Below are 21,765 nucleotides of genomic sequence, written 5' to 3'. Positions count from 1 at the left end.
CTTGTTAATCCCTTGTCCCCAGAGAGAAGACAGAAATGATTCGATCGTATATCCAGGAAGTGGTGCAGTACATAAAGAGGGTACGTCAATCTGTTGTATTTACATTCTTTGTAAATCTTCAGCTTTTACAGATTACAGTTTGACTGGAAGTTATCCATGGGCGTGAGTATGAGCATATACATTTCACTGTAGGCGTATGTGCACCCAACGCACTCAAGCCAAAGACCACTAGGGGGCGCATTCCCCCCATGCACAGAGCCAAGGGCATAAAAGGGGCATAGCCACCACCTTCCTCTCAGTTCCCTCTCACCACCCATGGCGATATTTAGAGCTCCCCAGCACTCATGAGCCTTGGTGAGCCAACTTAGGGATTTTCTCACTTTGTACATAGTTATAGTTCACTTAGTATAGTTATAGTTTAGTTACTTAGGCTTTGTGGAGAGGGTTTTGCCAGGCAAAAATGTGCCATGTGCAGGACCCTTATCCCATCACTGACAGGCACAAAAGTTGTCTCGTTTGTTTAGGCGAGGGACATGTGAGGGACAAGTGCTGTATCTGCATCTCATTCCCCATGAGGGCAAAGAAACAGAGGGATTTGTGATATAAGGTTTATTTTCTTGGAAAGGCAATGCATCCCTCTTCAGAGCCTGATCCCTAGGACGAGAGAGCAAGATTTACCCCACAAGGAGGGCCCCTCCAGCTGCCATGGCTCCAAAGTCAATTTCGGGGGAGAATCATAGATCTCCTTCCTTTCCTGCGGCCACCCCAGCCGGTTCAGAACTTTGGGGCAGATAGGCCGCACTCCTGATCTCAAAAAATGGTGCTAAAAGTCCTCCGGTGCCAACTCAACACCCCCTGTACAATGTCTGAGGCTGCACTGCTGCTGCCAGCTCCAGTGGGCCTAACAAGACCAGTGTTTTCTCCTTTACTGGAGAGATCGTTAACCCCGGCACTGGTGGATCCAATACCAGCTCCAGCAACAGAAAATTTACCTTCATTGGTGGTGCTTGTCTGCTTCCACCAGCACCGTCGGATACTTCGTCCTACCTTTGGTGCAGTGCCACGTGTCTCCTGTGCCCAGGACTCCACCGGGAACCACTGGACTTGCCTGTCCATTCAATGAAGAGAGGGAATTACCTTTCCTCCTCGTCAGACTCAGACAATGATAGACCTTTATCTCTGAGGTCTTTTGGATCTCCATACGGATCTCACTCTTAGCATTCATGACCCGTGGAGCAAGTTATTCATACAGATGCCCTGGTATGGTGCCCTTCACCACAGACACCGCAAACACTGCTATAGCCCCTTTGGCCATACTGGGCCTCTGGGACTGCTCTCAGGCCCTCTGGACTCTATCAGCTACACAATCCAGGAGGAAGTCACCTCTTCCAACTCCTGTAGCCACTAGTGAAGCTCCTGTGGAACCACGAGATCCTGTCACCCTGCTTTGGAGTACCCAGACCAAGAGGACCCAATAGAAGAACTCCAAGATATTCCTCCTCTTCTGCAGATGAGTCCATCGCACTTGAGTCAACTTCACCTCTGCCTGAGCACTTTAAGGTCTTTCAAGACTTTAGAAGGAGGGTGGCGGCTTCCCTAGGAGCACAGGTGGAACTTTAGCAAGATGATCTGCACAAGCTATTATCAGCCTTCCCATTAACGAAATCCTGCTGGAACTTGCTAAGACCATTTGGCAGATACCTGTTTCTCTGCCAAATGTGTGGATAGGCGACATCAGGTTTCCCAGCAAGAACATGATTTTTTTTTCACTCACCCTACCCCAGTTTCTCTAGTTGTCACAGCAGTGAATGAACAGTTGAGGCAGTTGCTCCCCAAGGCTACCCCGAAAGACAAGGAATTTAAGAGATTGGATTTATACCGGAGAGAGGCCTATACCTTCATAAACTTTCAAATTAGAGTGTCGAACTGTCAGGCTTTATTGGCCAAGTATTCCTTTATTAATTGGTGGGCAATTTCTAAATTCACGGATAAGTTGCCTGAGGAATATAAAGAGCAGTTCTTGGCCATAGCCTCTAAAGGTCACCTCACTGCCCAGGCATCTCTAAATGGCTATCAACACAGCGGATATGGCTTCATTTTCAAAGGTGACAGCCATCTCAATGAGGTATTCTCGTTAGTTACAAGCCTCCTGAATGCCAAGGGAACTTCAAAATGCAATAGAAAACTTGCCACTTGAGGGCACTAAGCTCTTTTCTCGAAAGACTGATGTTCATGGTGTGCATGTGAAGATTCCTGTGCGACTCTTTGCTCTCTCAGTATCTGTACCCAAGTGATGAAGAGGAAATATTTCAGACCACAGGGACAATATGAACTTTAAGATCATTCTAGCCAGAGATCTAAGCCTTCTAGAGGTTGTCCATCAGCTTTGTCCACAGCAGGCCTTTCTCACCAGACCTCTGCTTCAAAACAGTCATTTTGGCATCAGAGTCGAAGACAGCATACTGACTGTAAATCATCTCCAAAGTTTCGGCTGCCCATTTGGAAACTGCCTACCTTTCTTTTACAGTGAATGGATAGAAATTTCTTCTCGGCCAATTCACTTCCTTCCCCACCCTACCTTCCCCATCCCTTTTCGGGGACCCATATCATGAGGCTGTATCTATGCAAGATGTACAGTCTCTTGGATCTGGGCTCAATACAGGAAGCTGTTTATCAGCACATTAGGAAAGGCTTTTATTCCCACTATATCCTGATTCCAATAGAGGTACTACTAGGCATGTACTGCCTAGTGGTTCTGCTGGCAAAAGCCTCTGACTTGAGTGCATTGGGTGTAGATACTCTACAATGAAATGCATAAGTACATAAAACATCCTGAAGAACAATTGTTATTGTACAGGTGAGTAACCATTTTTTCTGAAGTTTTAAATGAAGCTTCTAAAATTTCAACTTTTTGTGCAACTGCCATACGGATTATTTCTATATTACTGTATATGAAATTAGAATTTTATGTCTTTTTTGAACAATCCATGACTGGGGGAATTAAATTATTTTTCTTATCTGAATCTAGATTTATTTTGATCTTTGTGCAGTTTTTATTCATGGAAACTGTGTATGGCTTCTTGCCTTCAGGTATTGGAGAAACATTTTTGTAAATTGGTTTGCTGTCTCAAGAATGCATTGATGGCTTAAAGAACGCTGAGAACCAAAGAACATTTAATTACAGTATATTCTTTATTAGGTTTGTAGAACTACTGAAATGCGTAAGCATTCTAAGCAGAGCTCTGCAAAATACTTTTTTTTTTCATGGAAATTCATGAGAAAATGTTAGCTATTTTATAGTTTTAGCTGTCTTAATGTTGTACTGAGCCCCAAATTTTGCTTTGTGAAATGTGGATCAAAATGTTTTCAAATCAAAAATATGCAAAATAAACTCCCAGGAATTTCTTTAGGTCTTCAGTGTAGAACTATTTTAATTCAACAGCTGGGTCATTTTTGCTCACAAAGGCCCCAATACAGGAAACCACTTAAGAATATGCTTAACTTTAAGCATGTGTTCCATTTCCATGGAAGTCAAGTGCATGTTTAAGTGTTTTGGTGAATCAGGGCCCAAGTTCTGTACTATAGCCAAAAATATGTGGATGTTTCCTTCTTCAAGCCCTGCAAAGAGTTCTTTCTGGGTGCAGAAATTAGCCATACAAGGCTCCTTGCAGGATGGGGACCAAATATTATTTTTAGGAGCATTGCCTCCTGTGAAGTTTATATGCAGTGTTGTAGCCGTGTCAGGCCCAGGATATTAGAGAGACAAGCTTGTCTTTCTCACCAACAGAAGTTGGTCCAATTATCTCACCCATCTTGTCTCTCCTGTGAAGTGTGCATGTGTGGTATATGTACCCATAGAAGAACTATTGCCAACAACATAAGTCATTGGTGCATGTCAAAAAGGGGATTACACAGCTGTATTAAAAAGGTTTACAGTTGTCACTAGAGAATTTTTAATTGGAAAAAAGCAGGTTTGTGTATTGGGTGAAACAGAACTTTTTGCTGTTTTCTTATAGCTAGAAGATGCTCAGAGTAAAAGACAGGAGAAACTCGTAGAAAAACACAAGGAGATTCGTCAGCAAATACTGGATGAAAAGCCCAAGGTAAAGAGTTTTGTACAGTGACATAGTGCTTTTAAAAACTTTTTTTCAGCAAATGCACCTACTGTATGCATCGATTAATTTGATACTCGAGAAGTGTGATAGAATCCGCGCATAGTGAGAGTTTCATAGACAAGTTCCCCGATATTTGAGATTATGAAAAAAGTCAGATAGCAAGCTGCTAGTGAGTAACCACTTCAGACCCTGACCCCCTGTAATTAAATCGTTCTTTTAGTCATTGTAGAGTATCTCTGAAAGGCACCTGGTGTAAAGGGTGCTTCTGACCAGCAGAGTGTGCCCTTTGCTGTAATGTTCTTTAGCCGTACAAAAACAAAACACAGTTTGCATAAAAAAAGGAGATATCTTTTTAGCATGCTTAGCTCAAAGTGTTCTTGATAGTAATGAAAGCCGGTAAAAATAGATGATGATAATAAATGTTTTTCCATTTGTGGAAAAACAATGAGATGTCAAAATGCTGTTGCTGAACATGGCATATATGCAGAATTTTCTACACTGGATTTTGTGCACTGAATCTTTTGTATTCTCCTTCAGGTCAGCTAAGATCATGTAGTATTCTGAAATCTCTCCCTGTCTCTGTCTCTCTCTCACTTTATTTTAGAGATTGTGGGCTGAATCCTGGTCCTGCTGAAGCCAATGGGAATCCATTGACTCCAGTGGAGCATATTTAGGCCCCCAAAATGTTGTAAAATTTGTTTCAGGAAGTCTTAATTATATCAACAGGCTATTGTACATGAATATGGTGTCATTCAACAGAGTGCTCCTCCTGGTCTAATTCTTCATGGACCATTTTGGTCATCTCTGCTTTCATGTTTCCTATATTAGAGCCAGTATGTTACAGACTTCAATTTTAATTTCTTGTCTGTCTACAGACTAATGTTCCAATGCTTGTATTACAGTTAAATTGGCAGTAATAAGGAATTTTAATTTTGGCAGTAGTTAATCAGTGTTGGCCTCCCATTTGTGTGAAATATCAAAAGAATGAATCAAGTAACTATTTTAACAGCTAATGGGTGATAAATGATAAACTTAGTACGTTTCTAAAAATAACATATTTTTGTTCATGTAATTTTCTACTTTGATTTTAAAAATAAACTTTATAAAAAACAACAATAATAATTAATAACAGATAGTGTAAATGCCGTGGTATCTGGGATCAGAATATATACCTTCTTTAAACTTTTAAAATGCTTCCTTTTTGTGTTTGATCACCAGCTTCTCTTGAGGAATAGCGCTAACTTATTGTTTTTACATTAATAGAATTTAAGTGCACAAATATAATGCAAAAATAACTCATTGTCAGTCATTCTAAGGCTATGGTTTGATAAGCTTGTTTATACAAACTCTTGATTAACTTCTTTCCTTCTTTTTTTAATCTCAAGGCTGCTACTGTATTTCTTAGTAAAGTAGTAGCAGATCTGAACTCTGGACTCACTCCTACCACAATTGTATGACTTGCATGCAGAGAGAAGGATCATGTGCAGGCTTGGCAGGATTAGAATTCTCCCACGCACATTCACATCCACAACCTCAGGACAGGGCATGAGGCAACTCTGCCTTTATATGGGCTTTGGCTAGATCCTCTCTGTAGTCAGTGACCCATTGACAATGCATTTAACCTCCACTTTCAAGGTCCTGCCTTGAGAGCCAGCATAGTGTTGTGCTCTGTAGTGCACCACGGGATCTGTATCCTACCCTTTACCGCATAATGGAAATGATTTCAGGACTGTGCATAGCTTTTACTTGGGCCAAAAGATTTAGTGCAAAACAACAATTCATTGTATAAACAGTTTATTTTTTGCTTCGTATTCAAAGCCAAGCTCCCTTATTAGCAGGGCATTAATAAGCAGTAGATCAAAAGTTTCCCCAGTTGTAGGTGTTTGAAAGGTGCAGACACAAATATGTACTCTGTACCCTTTCCAGAGGTATTTCTCTAAGTACCCAGACATGCATTATTTGTGTATCCAAAGCTCCCATCAAAATTAATGCTAATGTAAGTCAATGGGAGTTTATGGGTACATAAGCAATGCAGGATCAGTCCCTAAACAGCCTAATATGTTTAGGGATAGCATTAGCTTTGTGTGCTCCTGCCAATAATGTCACTGGGGACACCCTTCCATCCATTCATCATTTTACTTAGTTACTTAGCAGTGACTCACAAAACTTCTTGTATTATGACTTTACATGCAGAGCCCAGTCATAGAAAAAAAGATTATTGCAGTCTTAGCCATTATGTTTGCAGCAGGGCTTGGTAGTTTGATAAGTGTAAGTTTGTAATTTCCTGTATTGTAAATTCTCTAGGAAACTAGAGAGAATTTTGCACTAAATAGCTGAGGTTTTAAATCTTTTTTAAAAATGCAGAAATCCTGTAGAAAGGTATGCCACAGATAAAGGCCTTTGGGTTTTAAAAAATAATTTTTCTAGACTAAGGCACCACATTCACCACTGATTTACACCTTTATATACCCCACTGAAGTCAGTAGAATAATAAATCAGTACAGATTTTTTTTCCCCTAAACAAGTCCTAGACACAGGGCTACTTTGTACTTTTTCAACTGCTTGGCTTATAGTTGAAAATAACTTGAACTTCCATCTACTCTTGTTTGATTCCTGAACTGATGCTGTCAGCAGAAAGGGATGGGAGCAGTCCCTCTGAATACTATATTCCCCTTGAAGTCAGTGGGAGTTCTGCTTCAATGGAACCAGAATTTCACATTGTATCTGTATAATACGATACTCCCTCTGATCACAAATTCATCTTTGGTCTAGCAGAGACTAGAAATTTAATAATCTCATGGATGTTTTTCTAATATATGTGTGTGTGAGGACATACCAAACACTTCCAACAAGCTAATGTGGGAGAGCTTCCAGGCAAAGGAAAATGTCGCCTTGTTAATTCAAAGACTATGTGCTCGTGTGTGGAACAGTAAATACCCTGGCCTTATCCTTCCTTGATTGTCCTCTACCTTGAGTGTTATCTTACAGAATGCACACCAGAGAGAGCTTGTTCAAAAGTTACTCCTACAAATGCATACATTGAAAGCCAGGTAGCAATTGGAATCCATTAGGATTTCTAATTGATGCCTTCCTCTTGAGCATCAGATATTGACCACTGAAAGCAGGTAGATAACTTAACCAGGTGGATTAGTTATAATGATTCAGGGTGGTTCACCTTTGTCCTATGTGATAGTTGCCTCCACTGTCTTCTCCCTGACAGCCCCATTTCCCATCAGTCCAATTATTTCTTTGCACTCCTTTTTTCCCTTTCTCCTCCACCTGCTCTCCTTTTTGCTTTCTATTGTTCACTTCCTATTCATACACCCCTCCTCTTTTCTCCCCGTTCCCATTCCTTGTCTTCTCTCTTTATTTCATTCATTTACATTAAGCCTTCTTCTGCCCCTCTCTTCTTCCCCTTCAGCTGCCTCTCTTGTAAATTCCTGAGGGCTACTGTAGGAACACAGTTCATTACACCTCAGTATGGAATTTAGTACATTCAGGGCAAAGAGTGATCTGGGATGCTTACTGCCGTGCATGTGTGGCGCTGTGATATCGAAGAACAACTGAGGGACTTGAGGATGGCGTGGTCATTTTATCTCAGTGTCTTTGCTTTGAATAATCTGTTCATCCATTTAAATCTAAATTAAGTGCATTTCCATCCCCTCCTCCCCCATTGCATTGTAATGACAAAACTCCATCCACATGAGATATGGCAAGGAATTCATTCTTTTGCATGAAAATTGATTGTTACAGTAAATGGACCCTGCACTTCCTGTCACTGGAGTCAATGAGGGTTTGTCATGGATGTTGAAAGGGTCAGAATCAGGCCCATTACAGTTTGCAACTTTTAGCTCAATCCATTAGAGCACATTATTATTAATATTTTACACTTCTGTAGTGCCTTCCATTCAAAGACCTTAAAGCACTTGACAAACATTAACTCATTCAGCCCCACGTACTTAGGTAAGTGTTGTTATTTACAAATGGAAAAGCCTGAAGCACAGTGTCAGTAAGTGACTTGTCCAAGGTCCTACGGAAGACAAGGCCTTGCCACAGACCTTCTGTATGACCTTGGGCAAGTCACTTACTGTAGATAGAACCCCAGTCTCCAGACTCCCAGTCTCAGACTGGAGCATCCTTTCTGCCTATTGCTTTTTCTTTTTAATTCATAGCACTTACCCGAAAAGCTAATTGAACAATGCAAACAGTGGACAGCCATAGATTATGCAGAAAAGGCGTGGGGAAGCCATAGAGCAGAGAAATGCCGCTAAGCAGTATTTTCTCATGACATGCCTTAGTTCATACATGAATGCAGGGGCGGAGTCTGAGAGCAGCCACTCTGCATGGCATGATCCCCTCTGTAAGAGCCGGACATTTTCTATGCAAGATAAAGCTGCCCCAAAGCATTTTAAGATAGCCGATAAGCTCCATAACCAGCTGCCACTCTCACCACCATTGTAGGAGTCACATATGCCATGCTGCAGTGCCAGAGGAAATCCAATGGCAGCACAACAGGAGAGACTCCTGCGCTGTTAAAGCCTGATCCAGCTCCTGCTGAAGTTGACTGGAATCTTTCCATTGACTTCAGTGGTAACCTCAGTGCCTGGAGAAAGGAAGACTCAGCACAGCAAGGAAGATATAATCATCTGTGTTCATGCTCCCACAGCTTATGTTCAGTTTGCACGAATCAGAGGAGAGAGAGATGGCCAAGTGTGTCTTGCTAAATTGCTCTGCCTGGCTTTCACCTCTGACATTTATAATTTTTTCCTCAAAAAAACACCATAAAAGCAAAGGTACTTTTAATTTAAAATGGTGTATAAATAGAGGCTAGTTAAGAATCTGATGTATGTTAAATAATTTAAAAACACAAGCTTATTATCTCACAGTTTGTTATGCATTATTAATTGCACCCACTGTGTGTATACATTGCTATACCTAATCAATAATTTATACCAGGGCCATGCCTGAAAAATTTATGGGGACTTAAAATGACACGTTTTCAAGGAGCAAAGTAAGGAGCCACTCCAACTCTGAAATAATAATCCTCCTGTAACTCCAGCATCTTCATCCTGTTGAAACAATGCCTTGCAAAAACAATGGATGACTTCTTCCCCCCTGCCAGGTGCAGTAGTTAAATTCAATTATTTGAAAACACAATTAAGGGAGAATGATCCTGAAGTCACAGACAATCTTAAAGTATCTTTTTTGTAGACCGCAACTTGGTTATCTAACACCCATTTTGTGGTTTTTGTTTCAAATCATTCATTTTACTCCTGCAAATAATATAAGTGATTTAAATGTGGCTGTTCATAAAAGTAAGGTCAGCAGGATTCTCTCTCTAATTTTTGAGAATAGTCAATGTACAGTGCATATGATTCACAGAACTTTTGAAATTACTTTAGATATGTCTTTATCAATTCCTAGAGCCCAGAATTGCTACTTTAAATCAATTCCAGGGAAGAAAGTAATTCCCAGGGAGTTTTATGGCTCTTCCAATATGTTTTCAGGTCATTGCACATTGCACAAAAAGACCATACTCCATTTTCTCAACTCAGTGCCCAGGTAAGAAGCCAAACCTCCTTTCAGGACAAGCTAGGTTAGACACACTTCCATCCAACTCCTGTCAGACCCATTCGAGTTTCTACTGCATGGGATCACCCAAAAATTTTAGGGATAGAGCTTTGCAAAGTGATGATTTCAGTTTGCAGGGCTTCGCAAAGACCTTTGATGCTATAGACTCATACTGGAATGGAGAAAGTGGCCTTCTTAAAGTGTTCCCCATCTTAATCCCCCTTTGTCCCCTACTCCCAGAGGCAAATAGTCTTTTCTGTGCAGTGGATAGTTTTAATCCCTCCAGATTTTAAAAAGAAATTTCACAGCTTTTAAGAACCTGCATCTTTTAAGCTACATGTGTTACAGCAATGCCTAGCAGTAAAACACAGAAGGAATACAGAGGGTTTAAAATAATGTACTGTTTTTTTTCATTGTTCAACTTTTTTTCTAGGCTTGTAAATCCATCAGAGTCATACGAGTTAACTGTCTCTGGGTCTTCTTAAGTAGGCAATAGCACAGAGACATGCATGACATTTACTCAGTCTCAATGAACTGCAAATTTTTTAAAAGAATATTTTTATAAAAAGTAATTTCTGTGGGCTGAGATTTTCAAAGCCACCTCAGGGCTTGATCCCGCAAGGTGCTGAGCACTTTGGTCTCAATCCTGCAATGTGCTTAAGCACAGTCTTAACTGTAAGCACATGAATAGTTCCATTGATTTCATTGGGATTACACACATGTTTAAAGCAAAGCATGTGCTTAGTTGCTCTCAGCCGCTCACAGGATCAACCCCTAAGAGATGGGCATCCAAATCCTGTAGGCAGCTTTGAATATCTCAGCTCTGATGTTTGGGTGTACTTTTTTGTGTCACATTTGGGTTAAATTCTTAGGCTTTCCCTAGAATGTGTTGTGGTCATTGAATAGGCTGGTCTGGATCTCATACTGGTTTTGCTCAAGTAAAACTCCACGGACTTCAGTGGAATGACTCCAAACCATCACCAGTGTGGGGTCAGAATCCTGCCCATAATCTTCAGCCTCAATCACAAAAAGCAGAGAGGCCTTCACAAGTGAAAAGAGTGAAAACTGGAGCTTTCTCATGTGCTTTTTATTCATATAGATCCCCTCTTTTAATAACTTTATTTTTCCAGCACAATATCCATTACAGTTCTAAAGATAGATAACAGGTCACAAACGATACATGTAACAATCTGAAGCGATATTCAGTATGTTAATTAAATCTCTTTTCGTGATGATACTGTACACACAAGTGTCACTTGGGAATTCTAGCTTTCAAATCAAATAGCCCAAATGCCTACATTAAATTTTCAATGGAAATTTGCGAAATGCTTCTACTTTTATTTTAATGACTTGCAACTTCATTTATTTTGAATAAGGGTGTCATAGACCCCCGGTAGAAAGAAAATATAAGTAATTATTTTAATGAAAACCAGAGGAGGGAATTGTTAAGAAAACTGTTTTTTCTTCAGCAGAGGACATTTTTCCAGACACGTATTTATTTAGTGTTCATTGGTGTTCCTTGTAGGAGGTGCCAGAGGAAATCTACTTTTTTGAGAGCTGTAAGGAATTGAGATTGAGAGGACTGAAAGGCCAAGCTTTGTTTTCATTTTTCACCAGTGTAAATCAGGAGCAGCTCTTGTTATTTCAGCTGACTCACTCTTGAATGCACTGGCAAGACTGAGAGCAGCATATGGTCCAGAGTATATTTCATGTAGTTGAAAAGTTTGATTTGTGAAGATCATTATTTTGTAATGGTCTAGGCAAGTTAGACAGTTTCTAGCACCTCCCACCACCTCAACTCTCTGCCTAACATATTTCTGAGCCCCTTCCGGCGTGTGGCAGTCTTTCTTAAGCATTCTCACTTCTCCTATTCCAAGTTTTAAAAAATAACATTCCGAGTCAAAACCCAAAGATCGTCTCTGTTATAATGTGTAAATTGAGGTTTCTGAGTGAGAGGTGAGTGTTCATCAGTGGCGTTAGGCAGCAGTCCACTGCTGGAAACATTGGAATCGATATGATGCTGTGTCCAACAGGAGGCCAAGCACAGAAGCTGCAGCATGGGAGGAGTTGAGGCCAAAGGTAACTAAGCCATCTTTGTACCACCTGAATTATGACTCAGGGGTACCACAGCCTGTGGTTTCAACTAGAGCAGTGCTGAATTACAACACCATGGACACTCCCTCTTCTGGTCCTCCTGCACACATCCAGCCTGCACCGCCTCCCCTCTTCCACTGAGACAGCATAAAGCTGCATATTCAGCCCTCATGACAATGTAGTGCCTTACTGCCCCTGTATGCCACTAGGGTAGCATATAGGGGTTGGGTTGGAGGACAGAATCCGCTCCATTGGTTGTAAGGGATAAAGCAGTGAGCATTCTGCTATTTAGCATTATGCAGTTACTTACAAAGAGATCTCCTCTTATGATAGCTGATTCTTCCTAATGGACAGTCCTTTGAAATGACCAACTTTGCGTAAGTTCTCAGGGTATGTTTTCTCACAGTCGTGGGCCTAGCAGATGCCAGCAATAACAATGTGCTAATAAAAGATTTGTTAAAAGGTATATAAAGTAATTATTGATTTTGACACTAGTGCATGTTTAACTGTTCCCAAGACTATTGTCTCCCTGACACAGAAAGGAGAAGATGATAAAACTCACCTTGCCCTTCACGCAAGAGAAAACCAGACCAGGAAGGAGACATGAAGGTGGATATATAGCTTCTTCCTGCCAAAGCCCATCCCAAGAATAGATAACATCCTAGAGAGAGAGAGGCTGGTGATGTTGCCCAAACACAAAACTGTTTCTGTGGGCAATATGATTAGGGGTTGTAAATTGCTAAGATGATCCCAGGACAAGAAACATTGCCTATTTAATACCCAACTGACGTAAACAGGATAATGCTATAAAGATATCTCACACACTGAGGAATCTCAAAGCTTTTTAGAAGCTATTTATATATAGTAATCATTTCAGCATTGAAATTCAGAAGCATACTCTTGGATGTACAAAAAAGTTCTGTGGAATTTTCAGTGTTTACCCAAAGCAGCCAGGATCTCTATTCTTAGGTCTAATCTGAAAGAACCATGTGTAATACACTGCATGGAAGTTAATGCATCTACCTCTGGAGAAAGACGAGCTGAAAATGATAAAAATGAGTTGACGTGTGTAGCAGGGTGGCTTGTCCCACAAGGGCTGGTGGCCTAGGGGCCAGCCAACCCTGATCACTGGGTATGGATCAGGCGATCCCCCTATAAAAAGCAGCAGGAGGCTGCAATGAAGTGGGGGTACTCAGACTCCAGCAGAGTCCTGGGTGTTGAGGCTGAGACTCCAGGCAGGTAGAGCCTGGGAGTGGCCCGTCAAAGCAGGAAAGGGCCCAGGCAGAAAGGCCTTGGAGTAGGAAGAGAAACTTTTGCTTTGTATAGACTTTAGTTGGCCTTTAATTTGGGACTTGGCATTTTATTTGGAGTTTATTTTTATATGAATAAACACAGGCCCCAAGGAGGGTGCACTTTTGTCCACAGAAAGCCTGTGTGAAGTTTATCTGGGGAAACTGAGGTGAAGGGCTGCCCTGAGGATATGGAAACTCAATGACAACACAATTATGAGTTTGAAGAGATTCATGACAGAATGTTTACAAAAGCTTCCAATTACTGAATTAGACAACACTGATGTTTAAACCCCAGAAGGAAAGCCTCATGAGAGAAGAACAACTGCAATTCGCCAAAGGGGATTACTTTTGCATACCAAAGCTAAATAATTGAAAGGGCCCTAACAGGGAATGTTTGAATAGTTTTTAATGTTCACTGTTAACATTCCATTCTTTATGACATCCCTCTTTGAAATTTGAAATAATTTTCCTCACTAGTCTTGCCTTTTGTTTCGAAACCCTTGACTTTTCCCTTCCTCCATCGTGGAGCTCAGACCAGGACCCTAGTGTTTATTAATATAGTGTTTATTACCCCCTAAAATAAGTACCATATATTGTATAGTGCTTTGTAATCTCAAACCATGGCCCAGCTCCAGGAATGAGCTCCACAAAGACAGATCCCTGCAACCATACAGAACTCTAAGCTATATCCATCTCTGTGCATCAGAATTACCATATTTGTGTTATTTAACTGCTGCTGTGAGGTAAAACCAAGGACTGAAGCACAATACTTCATATGATATGATTGAGGTCTATAAAATCATGAGTGGTGTAGAGAAAGTAGATAAGGAAGTGTTGTTTACTACTTCTCATAACACAAGAACTGGGGTCACCAAATGAAATTAATAGGCAGCAGATTTAAAACAAATAAAAGGAAGTATTTATTCACACAACACACAGTCAACCTGTGGAACTCCTTGCCAGAGGATGTTGTTAAGGCCAAGACCATAACAGCGTTCAAAAAGAACTAGATAAAGTCATGGAGGATAGGTCCATCAATGGTATTAGCCAGGATGGGCAGGAATGGTGTCCCTAGCCTCTGTTTGCCAGAAGCTGGGAATGAGCGACGGGATGGATCACTTGATGATTACCTGTTCTGTTCATTACCTCTGGGGCACCTGGCATTGGCCACTGTCAGAAGAGAGGATACTGGGCTAGATGGACCTTTGGTCTGACCCAGTAGGGCCGTTCTTATGGCTGGTTAGGAACTACAAAACTAATGTCTGTAGTTTTTAATAAATATTTATATTTATTACAGTAACCTTGTCTGAAATATCAAAATATAGGTGAAATAGGAAAAATACATAGAATAATACTGCATAATCCACCAGTATCAACTAATAGAGATGTCAAGGTTCTTTCCCCGCTCTGAACTCTAGGGTACAGATGTGGGGACCTGCATGAAAACCTCCTAAGCTTACTTTTACCAACTTAGGTTAAAACTTCCCCAAGGTACAAACTATTTTACCCTTTGCCCTTGGACTTCCCCTGCCACCACCAAACATTTATCTGGGTTTATTTTTATTAGGAAAGCGTTGTTTGGAAACGTCTTTCCCCCCAAAATCCTCCCAACCCTTGCACCCCACTTCCTGGGGAACGTTTGGTAAAAATCCTCACCAATTTGCATAGGTGACCACAGAACCAAACCCTTGGATCTTAAGAACAATGAAAAAAAGCATTCAGTTCTTGAAAAGAAGAATTTTAATAGAAGTAACAGTAAAAAAGAAGTAACAATAAAAAGAATCACCTCTGTAAAATCAGGATGGTAAATACCTTACAGGGTAATTAGATTCAAAACATAGAGAATCCCTCTAGGCAAAACCTTAAGTTACAAAAAGAGACACAGACAGGAATATCCATTCTATTCAGCACAGCTTAATTTCTCAGCCATTTAAAGAAATCATAATCTAACGCATATCTAGCTAGATTACTAAATTCTAAGACTCCATTCCTGTTTTGTCCCCTGCAAAAGCATCACACAGACAGACTCTTTGTTTTTCCCTCCCCCCAGCTTTTGAATGTATCTTGTCTCCTCATTGGTCATTTTGGTCAGGTGCCAGCGAGATTATCCTAGCTTCTTAACCCTTTACAGGTGAGAGGATTTTTCCTCTGGCCAGGAGGGATTTTTAAGGGGTTTACCCTTCCCTTTATATTTATGACAAGAGAAATCAATGCAAGTCTTGCAGAAACTTAAGCACATGTATAATTTATGCATGTAAGTAGTTGCTTTAAGCACATGGTTAAGTCTGCAGGATCAGGCCCCCAAAAAAGTCAGAAAGAATTGGAATGATTGGATTTTGTAAATCTGGCAGTTCTATAAAATCAAGATCTCAGGTAGTCTATATAAGTCCTACCATGGCAATGTATATTGTAGCTTTACGCTTACATATATATAGGGAAACACTCCAATAAGATAAAAATCATAGTAAATGAAGACTCCCCAAGCTAAGGCTAACTAAAGATATCAAGAATATTGTGACATTTCCATAGCTATAAATAAATTAAAACATATACACAGAATGGAGACAAAAATCGAAAACCTCAGAATGGCTCGTGGAGCTGGAAGTCTGCAATATTTTGTTATGGAAACACCTGCAGTAAGAACAATTTAGTGTTTCCAAAATGAAACAAGGTCCCTGTGTTCCAAGCTCCCCGGAGGTGGGAGCCCGGGCTCACCAAGGAGCTGGGGCACTTGGGAAGCAAGGCTCAGTCAGGGCTTCTAGGTTCCTAGTTTTTTAGCAGCAAGCTGCTGAGGAGCCATGAGCCTGGAATTCCAGGAAGCCCTGGTAGGTTGGCAACTGACCTGCTGGGGAGCTGGGGTTCCCAGGGTTTTCTGACTGCTTAGCAGCCTGCCAGGAGTCCGGAGGTCCTGAGCTCCTCAGCTCCACAGGAGCCTCTAGGCGAACTGCCAAGGTGCCTGGCATCTGGGAGCCCCGGAAATCATGGGCACCTGCTAGGCAAGCCCCTGAGGAGCTGTGGAGGTAGGCAGATGAGCCAGCAGGAAACCTGCCTGGCTCCTGCAAAAGAAATATCAGAATCAACACATTCCTGTGCAATGTTTTGCTTTTGAGAAATTGGCAGAAATATTTTTCATCAGAAAATTTCCAGCTGGCTCTGCTGAGCACTCACCCTTGTCACCGATGTCTTGGGAGCTGGGCTTTGACGAGATAAAGTACTTTATCATGCTGAGTAGTCCGGAAAATCAGGTCCCAGTTGTCTGAAGTTGGGCACCCAAGATTCGTGGAAACATTTGACCCTAATCTCTCACCCTCATCCCCTCAGCTCATAGAGGTGTTGTGGAAGTAGATTAGTAGACGCAGAAGCACTCAGATACTATAGTGATGAGCTCCATAGAAAACCCCATGAAGAAATAAATAATTCTGTCATCAGAGCAGGGTTTGAATAGTGTGCAGTAAAAAAAGCCTGCGTCACACACTGAACAATGAGGAGAAAAAACAGTTGAAGATGCTCATTAACTAAGCACAGTGCATTTTGTGCACTAAATGAGGCAGGGTCCTGTGGAAATAGCATTATGTGCTCGTGTAGTTAAAGACTGTATCATAATGCATACAGAGTGTCCATGTTAAGGCAACATTCGGCCATTTCCAATGATTGAGCACTTGACTTAGCAACTTTAATAATGTTCTTTTAATGTCATTGTGTGTGCGTAATATATATGTGTGTGTGTGTATATATATATATATATTTTACACACACACACACAAAATTACATATAGATATATCTATATCTATCTATGTTTAAATGTATATAGATAGATATAAATATAAATGCACACACCGGGTATCTAACCTTTAGATTCTTATGCAGCACCCACCAGTGTCATATATGAACATTTTACAAAATTAGAAAATGTACAGCTAATTATGTATTTTTCTCTTTCCACTCCAGTCTGCAGAAACTCGGCTTTTGTTGTTGTTGGTGGTGGTGGTTAGAGATAGTAAAAATCATTCGGCAAGGTAGGGTTTAATGGCTGCTAGGGTTGAACAGAATTGAGTTTTCTCACTTTCATTCACAGTCAGGGTATAGGCTCATGATTTTTGTCACTTATACTCAAGTTTTCTTTCCTTCTGCTTCTTCCATCAGAGGCTGATAGCAAATGATGGGGATTTGTGGGAATGAGGGGGAGGAAAGTGGACATTTCAGTGATGATTGATGTGATCTTAGTGATTCCCTACACTTTTGATTCCACCGCCTTTTGGTGGGCAGGGGGGAGGAAAGTTAACTTCAGAGAAGTTTTGGAATGTGACTGGGCACATATGCTTCTGGGATGGACCACTGGATGATTTCTTGCCTATAGACATGGAGGTTTCTGATCTTCACCTGGAGAAGATGGTGTCAGTTAGGAGAGGCAGGTCTAATCCAGACATGGGTAGATATGGACTCTACACCAGGGCTGGGAAAGATGAAGCACTACCTTGCTGCGAGTTAAAATTTCCAAGCTAGTGAGGGGTCCAAAGAACTTCTCTTGGAAGATTCCTGTGAAATAGATGCAACCTGAAAGTGTCCCGGTGCTTAAATAAAGTGTGGGTGGATAGCCTCTGGGTTTTGATCTTCACCTCAAACTTGTTGGATAGTTGGCATAAGCACCTCTCCTTTTTACCACCTGATTGAATCCACCCATTCTAAAGGCCTCAAGCGGTGACCACTAGCTTTCTGACCCAGATAAAAATGGAAGGGAGGGTTCCTGTTTGTGACGGGTATATGCTGGTGCTGATAGGCAGACCATCTTCATCTTTCCTTGACCCTCCTCTGTTTGAACTTTTTGCCTCTCCATCAGTGATACTGTTTCTCTTGTTTGTTCTTCTCTTTCTTTCACCCTTTCTCCTCTGTTTTCTCCTGTTGTCTATCCTTACGTTATATTTTTCTTCTCTGCTCCGATTCCTCAGTTGTATCCCCTTTTTTCCAGTCCTTGTTTCCCTAGTTAAGATATTCATAGATTGTAAGGTCAGAAGGGACCATTGTGATCATCTAGTCTGATCTCCTGGATAGCACAGGCCATAGAACTTGTCCAAAAATAATTTCTGGAGCAGAACTTTTAGAAGAATATTCAATCTTGCTTTAAAAGTTTTCGGTGATGAAGACTCCACCATAACCTTTGGTAAATTGTTCCAATGGTTAATTACTCTCACCGTTAAAAATTTACACCTTATTTCCAGTCTGAATTTGTCTAGCTTCAGCTTCCAGTCATTGGATTGTGTTATAACTTTCTCTGCTAGAATGAAGAGCCAAATGTTTGTACGGCATGTAGGTACTTATAGACTATAATCAAGTCACACATAACCTTCTCTTTGTTAAGCCAAATAGATGGACTCAAGGAGCTCAATTACGGTAAGGCATGTTTTCTAACCATTAAATCATTCTCATTTAATCTCTTAGAATATCAGGGTTGGAAGGGACCTCAGGAGGTCATCTAGTCCAACCCCCTGCTCAAAGCAGAACCAATCCCCAATTAAATCATCCCAGCCAGGGCTTTGTCAAGCCTGACCTTAAAAACTTCTAAGGAAGGAGATCTGAACCCTTTCCAATCTATCAACATACTCCTTGAATTGTGGGCACTGGACATGGTATTCCAGCAGTGGGTCACACCAGTGCCAAATATAGGAGTAAAATAATCTTTCTACTCCTACTTGTGACTCCCCTGTTTGTGCATCCCAGGAGCACATTAGGTCTTTTGGCCACAGTGTCACACTGAGAGCTCATGTTCAGCTGATTATCCACCACAACTCCCAAATCTTTTCCAGAGTCATTGCTTCCCAGGATAGAGTCTCCCAGCCCATAACTATGGCCTAAATTCTTTGTTCTTTGTATATTTACATTTAGCCATATTAAAGTGTTTGATTGTGCTCAGACTACCAAGAGATGTAGATCACGCTGAATCACTGACCTGTCCTCTTCATAATTTACCACTCCCCCGATTTTTGTGTCATCCACAAACTTTATCAATGATGATTTTGTGTTTCCTTCAAGGTCATTGATAAAGATGTTAAATAGCATAAGGCCAATCCCTATTAGAAATAGACCCACTCAATGACAATTCCCCTTTTAGTTATATTTTGAAACCTATGAATTAAGCAATTTTTAATCCACTTAATGTGTAATTTTATATCTCATTTTTAATCAAAATGTCACGCCTTATAGAAGTCTAAGTATATTATGTCAACACTATTGCTTTTATCAACCAAACTTGTAATCTCATTAAAAAAAATTCAAGTTAGTTTGACAGGATCTTTTTTCCGTAAACCCACGCTGATTTGTGTTAACTACATTACCCTCCGTTAGTTCTTTATGAATCAAGTTCCATATCAGACATTCCATTACCTTGCCTGGGATTGATGTCATGCTGACAGGCCGATAATTAGCTCTGTCATCCTGTTTTCCCTTTTTAAAGATTGGCACAACATTAGCTTTCTTCCAGTCTTCTGTAACTTCCACAGTGCTCTAAGACTTATTGAAAGTAAATCTTATTGAAACTAATGGTCCAAAGTGCTCCTCAGCCAGCTCTTTTAAAACTGTATGATGCAAGTTATCTGGAACTGCTGATTTTAGAATGTCTGTCTTTAGTTGCTGCTATTTAACATCCTCCAGAGATACTAGTGGAATGGTAACACTCTTACCATGAGACTGCAGCACCTGCTTTTTGTCCAAACACAGAACCAAAATGTTAATTGAAAATGTGTGCCTATTCAGCATTATAATTCTACTATTTCCATTTAGTAATAGACTAATACCATTGTGAGGATTGTTTTTGTTCCTAATATATTTTAAAACTCCTCACTGTCCTTAATTCTGGTGGCCATAGATTTCTCCTTCGTGTCCCTTGGCTTCCCTTATCAATTTTCTACAATTCCTAACTTCTGAGTTATATTCATTACTATCAACTTGCCCTTTTTCCTTTTGTTATATATTATTTTTATTTTTTTCAGCTGCCTTCACTTCTCCTCTAAAGCAGGTGGTTTTATTAACCAGCACAGCCAACTTCCTTGATTGTGGAATTGTGGCTTTTCGACCATCTAGTAAGGTGCTCTTAAATGATTCCCAATTATCATTCACAATTTCTGATTAAATTCTTCCTCCCATCTGGTTTGGCTCATCTTTGTAAAAATGGCCCCGTAAAGCATCAACTATATATATGACTGATCTACTTTATTCTCTTTGCAAATTATAAATTTAATCGAGTCATGACCACTTTTACCTAAACTACCATAAACTTTTAGTTCTGTGATCAGTTCCTCTTTATCTGTTAGGACAAGGTCTAATGTAGAATTCCCCCATGTTGGCTGCAACACTTTTTGAGTTAGGAAATTGTCATCTAAAGTTGAAGTCCCCCATGATCACACATTTCCCCCGTTATACATTATAGATAAGTGTGTAAGGAGACAGTCATCTTGTTCCCTAGTGTGATTTGGTGGTCTGTAACAACTAGTACCCCATCTTGTGCTTTATCTCTTAGGCCAGCGGTTCTCAAACCTAAGCAACCTGAGGACCCCCATTTTTATTTTAATTTTTTTTGCGGACTCCCAAGCCCCCATGTCAGTCCCATGCCCCGCCCCCACTCCACGCCTTCCCCCAAGGCCCCACCCCTGCCCCACCTCTTCCCACTCACACTCCACCCCTGCCCCTTCTTTTCCTCACCTCTTTCCACCCCCTGCCCTGAGCACACCCTGTCCCCGCTCTGGCGTGCCTCCTATGTGCCGCTGAACAGCTGTTCCCTGGCTTGCAGGAGGCACTGGGAGGGGTGGGGAGGAGTTGATCAGCGGGGCCGGCAGCCTCCCCATAGTGCGCTCCATCCCTGCTCCTCCCCCTCCCTGCCAGTGCCTCCTGCACACTGGGGAACAGCTGTTCCATGGCATGCTGGAGGCACTGGGAAGGAGGAGGAGGAGTTGATCAACAGGGCCCGCAGACCCCCTGGAGTACCCTTATGGACCCCCAGGGGTCTGCGGACCCCAGTTTGAGAAACATTGTGTTCGGCCATTGATCCATAAGCATTTGAAATCATTTTCTTCCAAGTTATCTGTGACTTGGGAACAGGTATGTAAACAATTTATACAAACCCAGCAGGATAGCACTTTCCTGCAGGCTGAATGCCCATTCCTTCCAGCCTCATTTTAGTGGGACTACACACAAGGTAATTTTAGTCACAATTCAGGGCAGCAGAATCTGGAGCTAAAGAATCGAGAAGGCCACCAGATGATGGATACTTACATGAAATTGGCAGTTCTTGCCTAAATCATTAACATGTAGCCCTTCAGTGAAATTTATTGAAATATATATTTTCAAAGAGATTGCAACCAAATCCAAAGGGAAGAGATTCTAAAGAACTGCCAACTGAAAAGAGGACAATGGGAGTACAACATGTTCCTGAGTCTCTTCTCTTATCAAATAAAGGAAATGATCAATCAATTCTGTCTAGAGACCTACCATGAAAAACTTGTCAGTCACAAAGAAGTTGAACCCCCAGAATTACCAGCTCTAACAAGGAGAGAAATACTTAAAATGATGGCAACAGTTAAGTGTTGGAAGGGAAAACAGGACTGAAATGTGGGTTAAGCCAAAGAGGGGAAACCACAGAGTTGAACCTTGAACATACGACACAGGTTAGAACTGCAAACCAGCTGAGACTTTAGACAGCAAA

The 21,765-nt window shown here is 41.1% G+C and overlaps 1 protein-coding gene across 10 annotated transcripts in view; it reads left to right on the top strand.

The window, feature by feature from the left end:
- The window catches only part of PLCB1 (phospholipase C beta 1), a 655,431-nt gene that overhangs the window by 566,718 nt on the left and 66,948 nt on the right, over positions 1-21,765 (top strand). For all 10 annotated transcript variants that reach the window (XM_073339660.1, XM_073339659.1, XM_073339667.1 and 7 more), the window contains exons 30-31: positions 23-80; positions 4,017-4,103. In XM_073339660.1, coding sequence (XP_073195761.1) covers positions 23-80; positions 4,017-4,103 — 145 coding nt within the window. The remainder of the gene's footprint in view (positions 1-22; positions 81-4,016; positions 4,104-21,765) is intronic.

The sequence above is a fragment of the Lepidochelys kempii genome, chromosome 3 (assembly GCF_965140265.1).
Source record: "Lepidochelys kempii isolate rLepKem1 chromosome 3, rLepKem1.hap2, whole genome shotgun sequence".
NCBI classification, from domain to species: domain Eukaryota; kingdom Metazoa; phylum Chordata; order Testudines; family Cheloniidae; genus Lepidochelys; species Lepidochelys kempii.
Note: the sequence above shows the minus strand (reverse complement) of the source record. Positions and strands in the feature narration are given on the sequence as shown.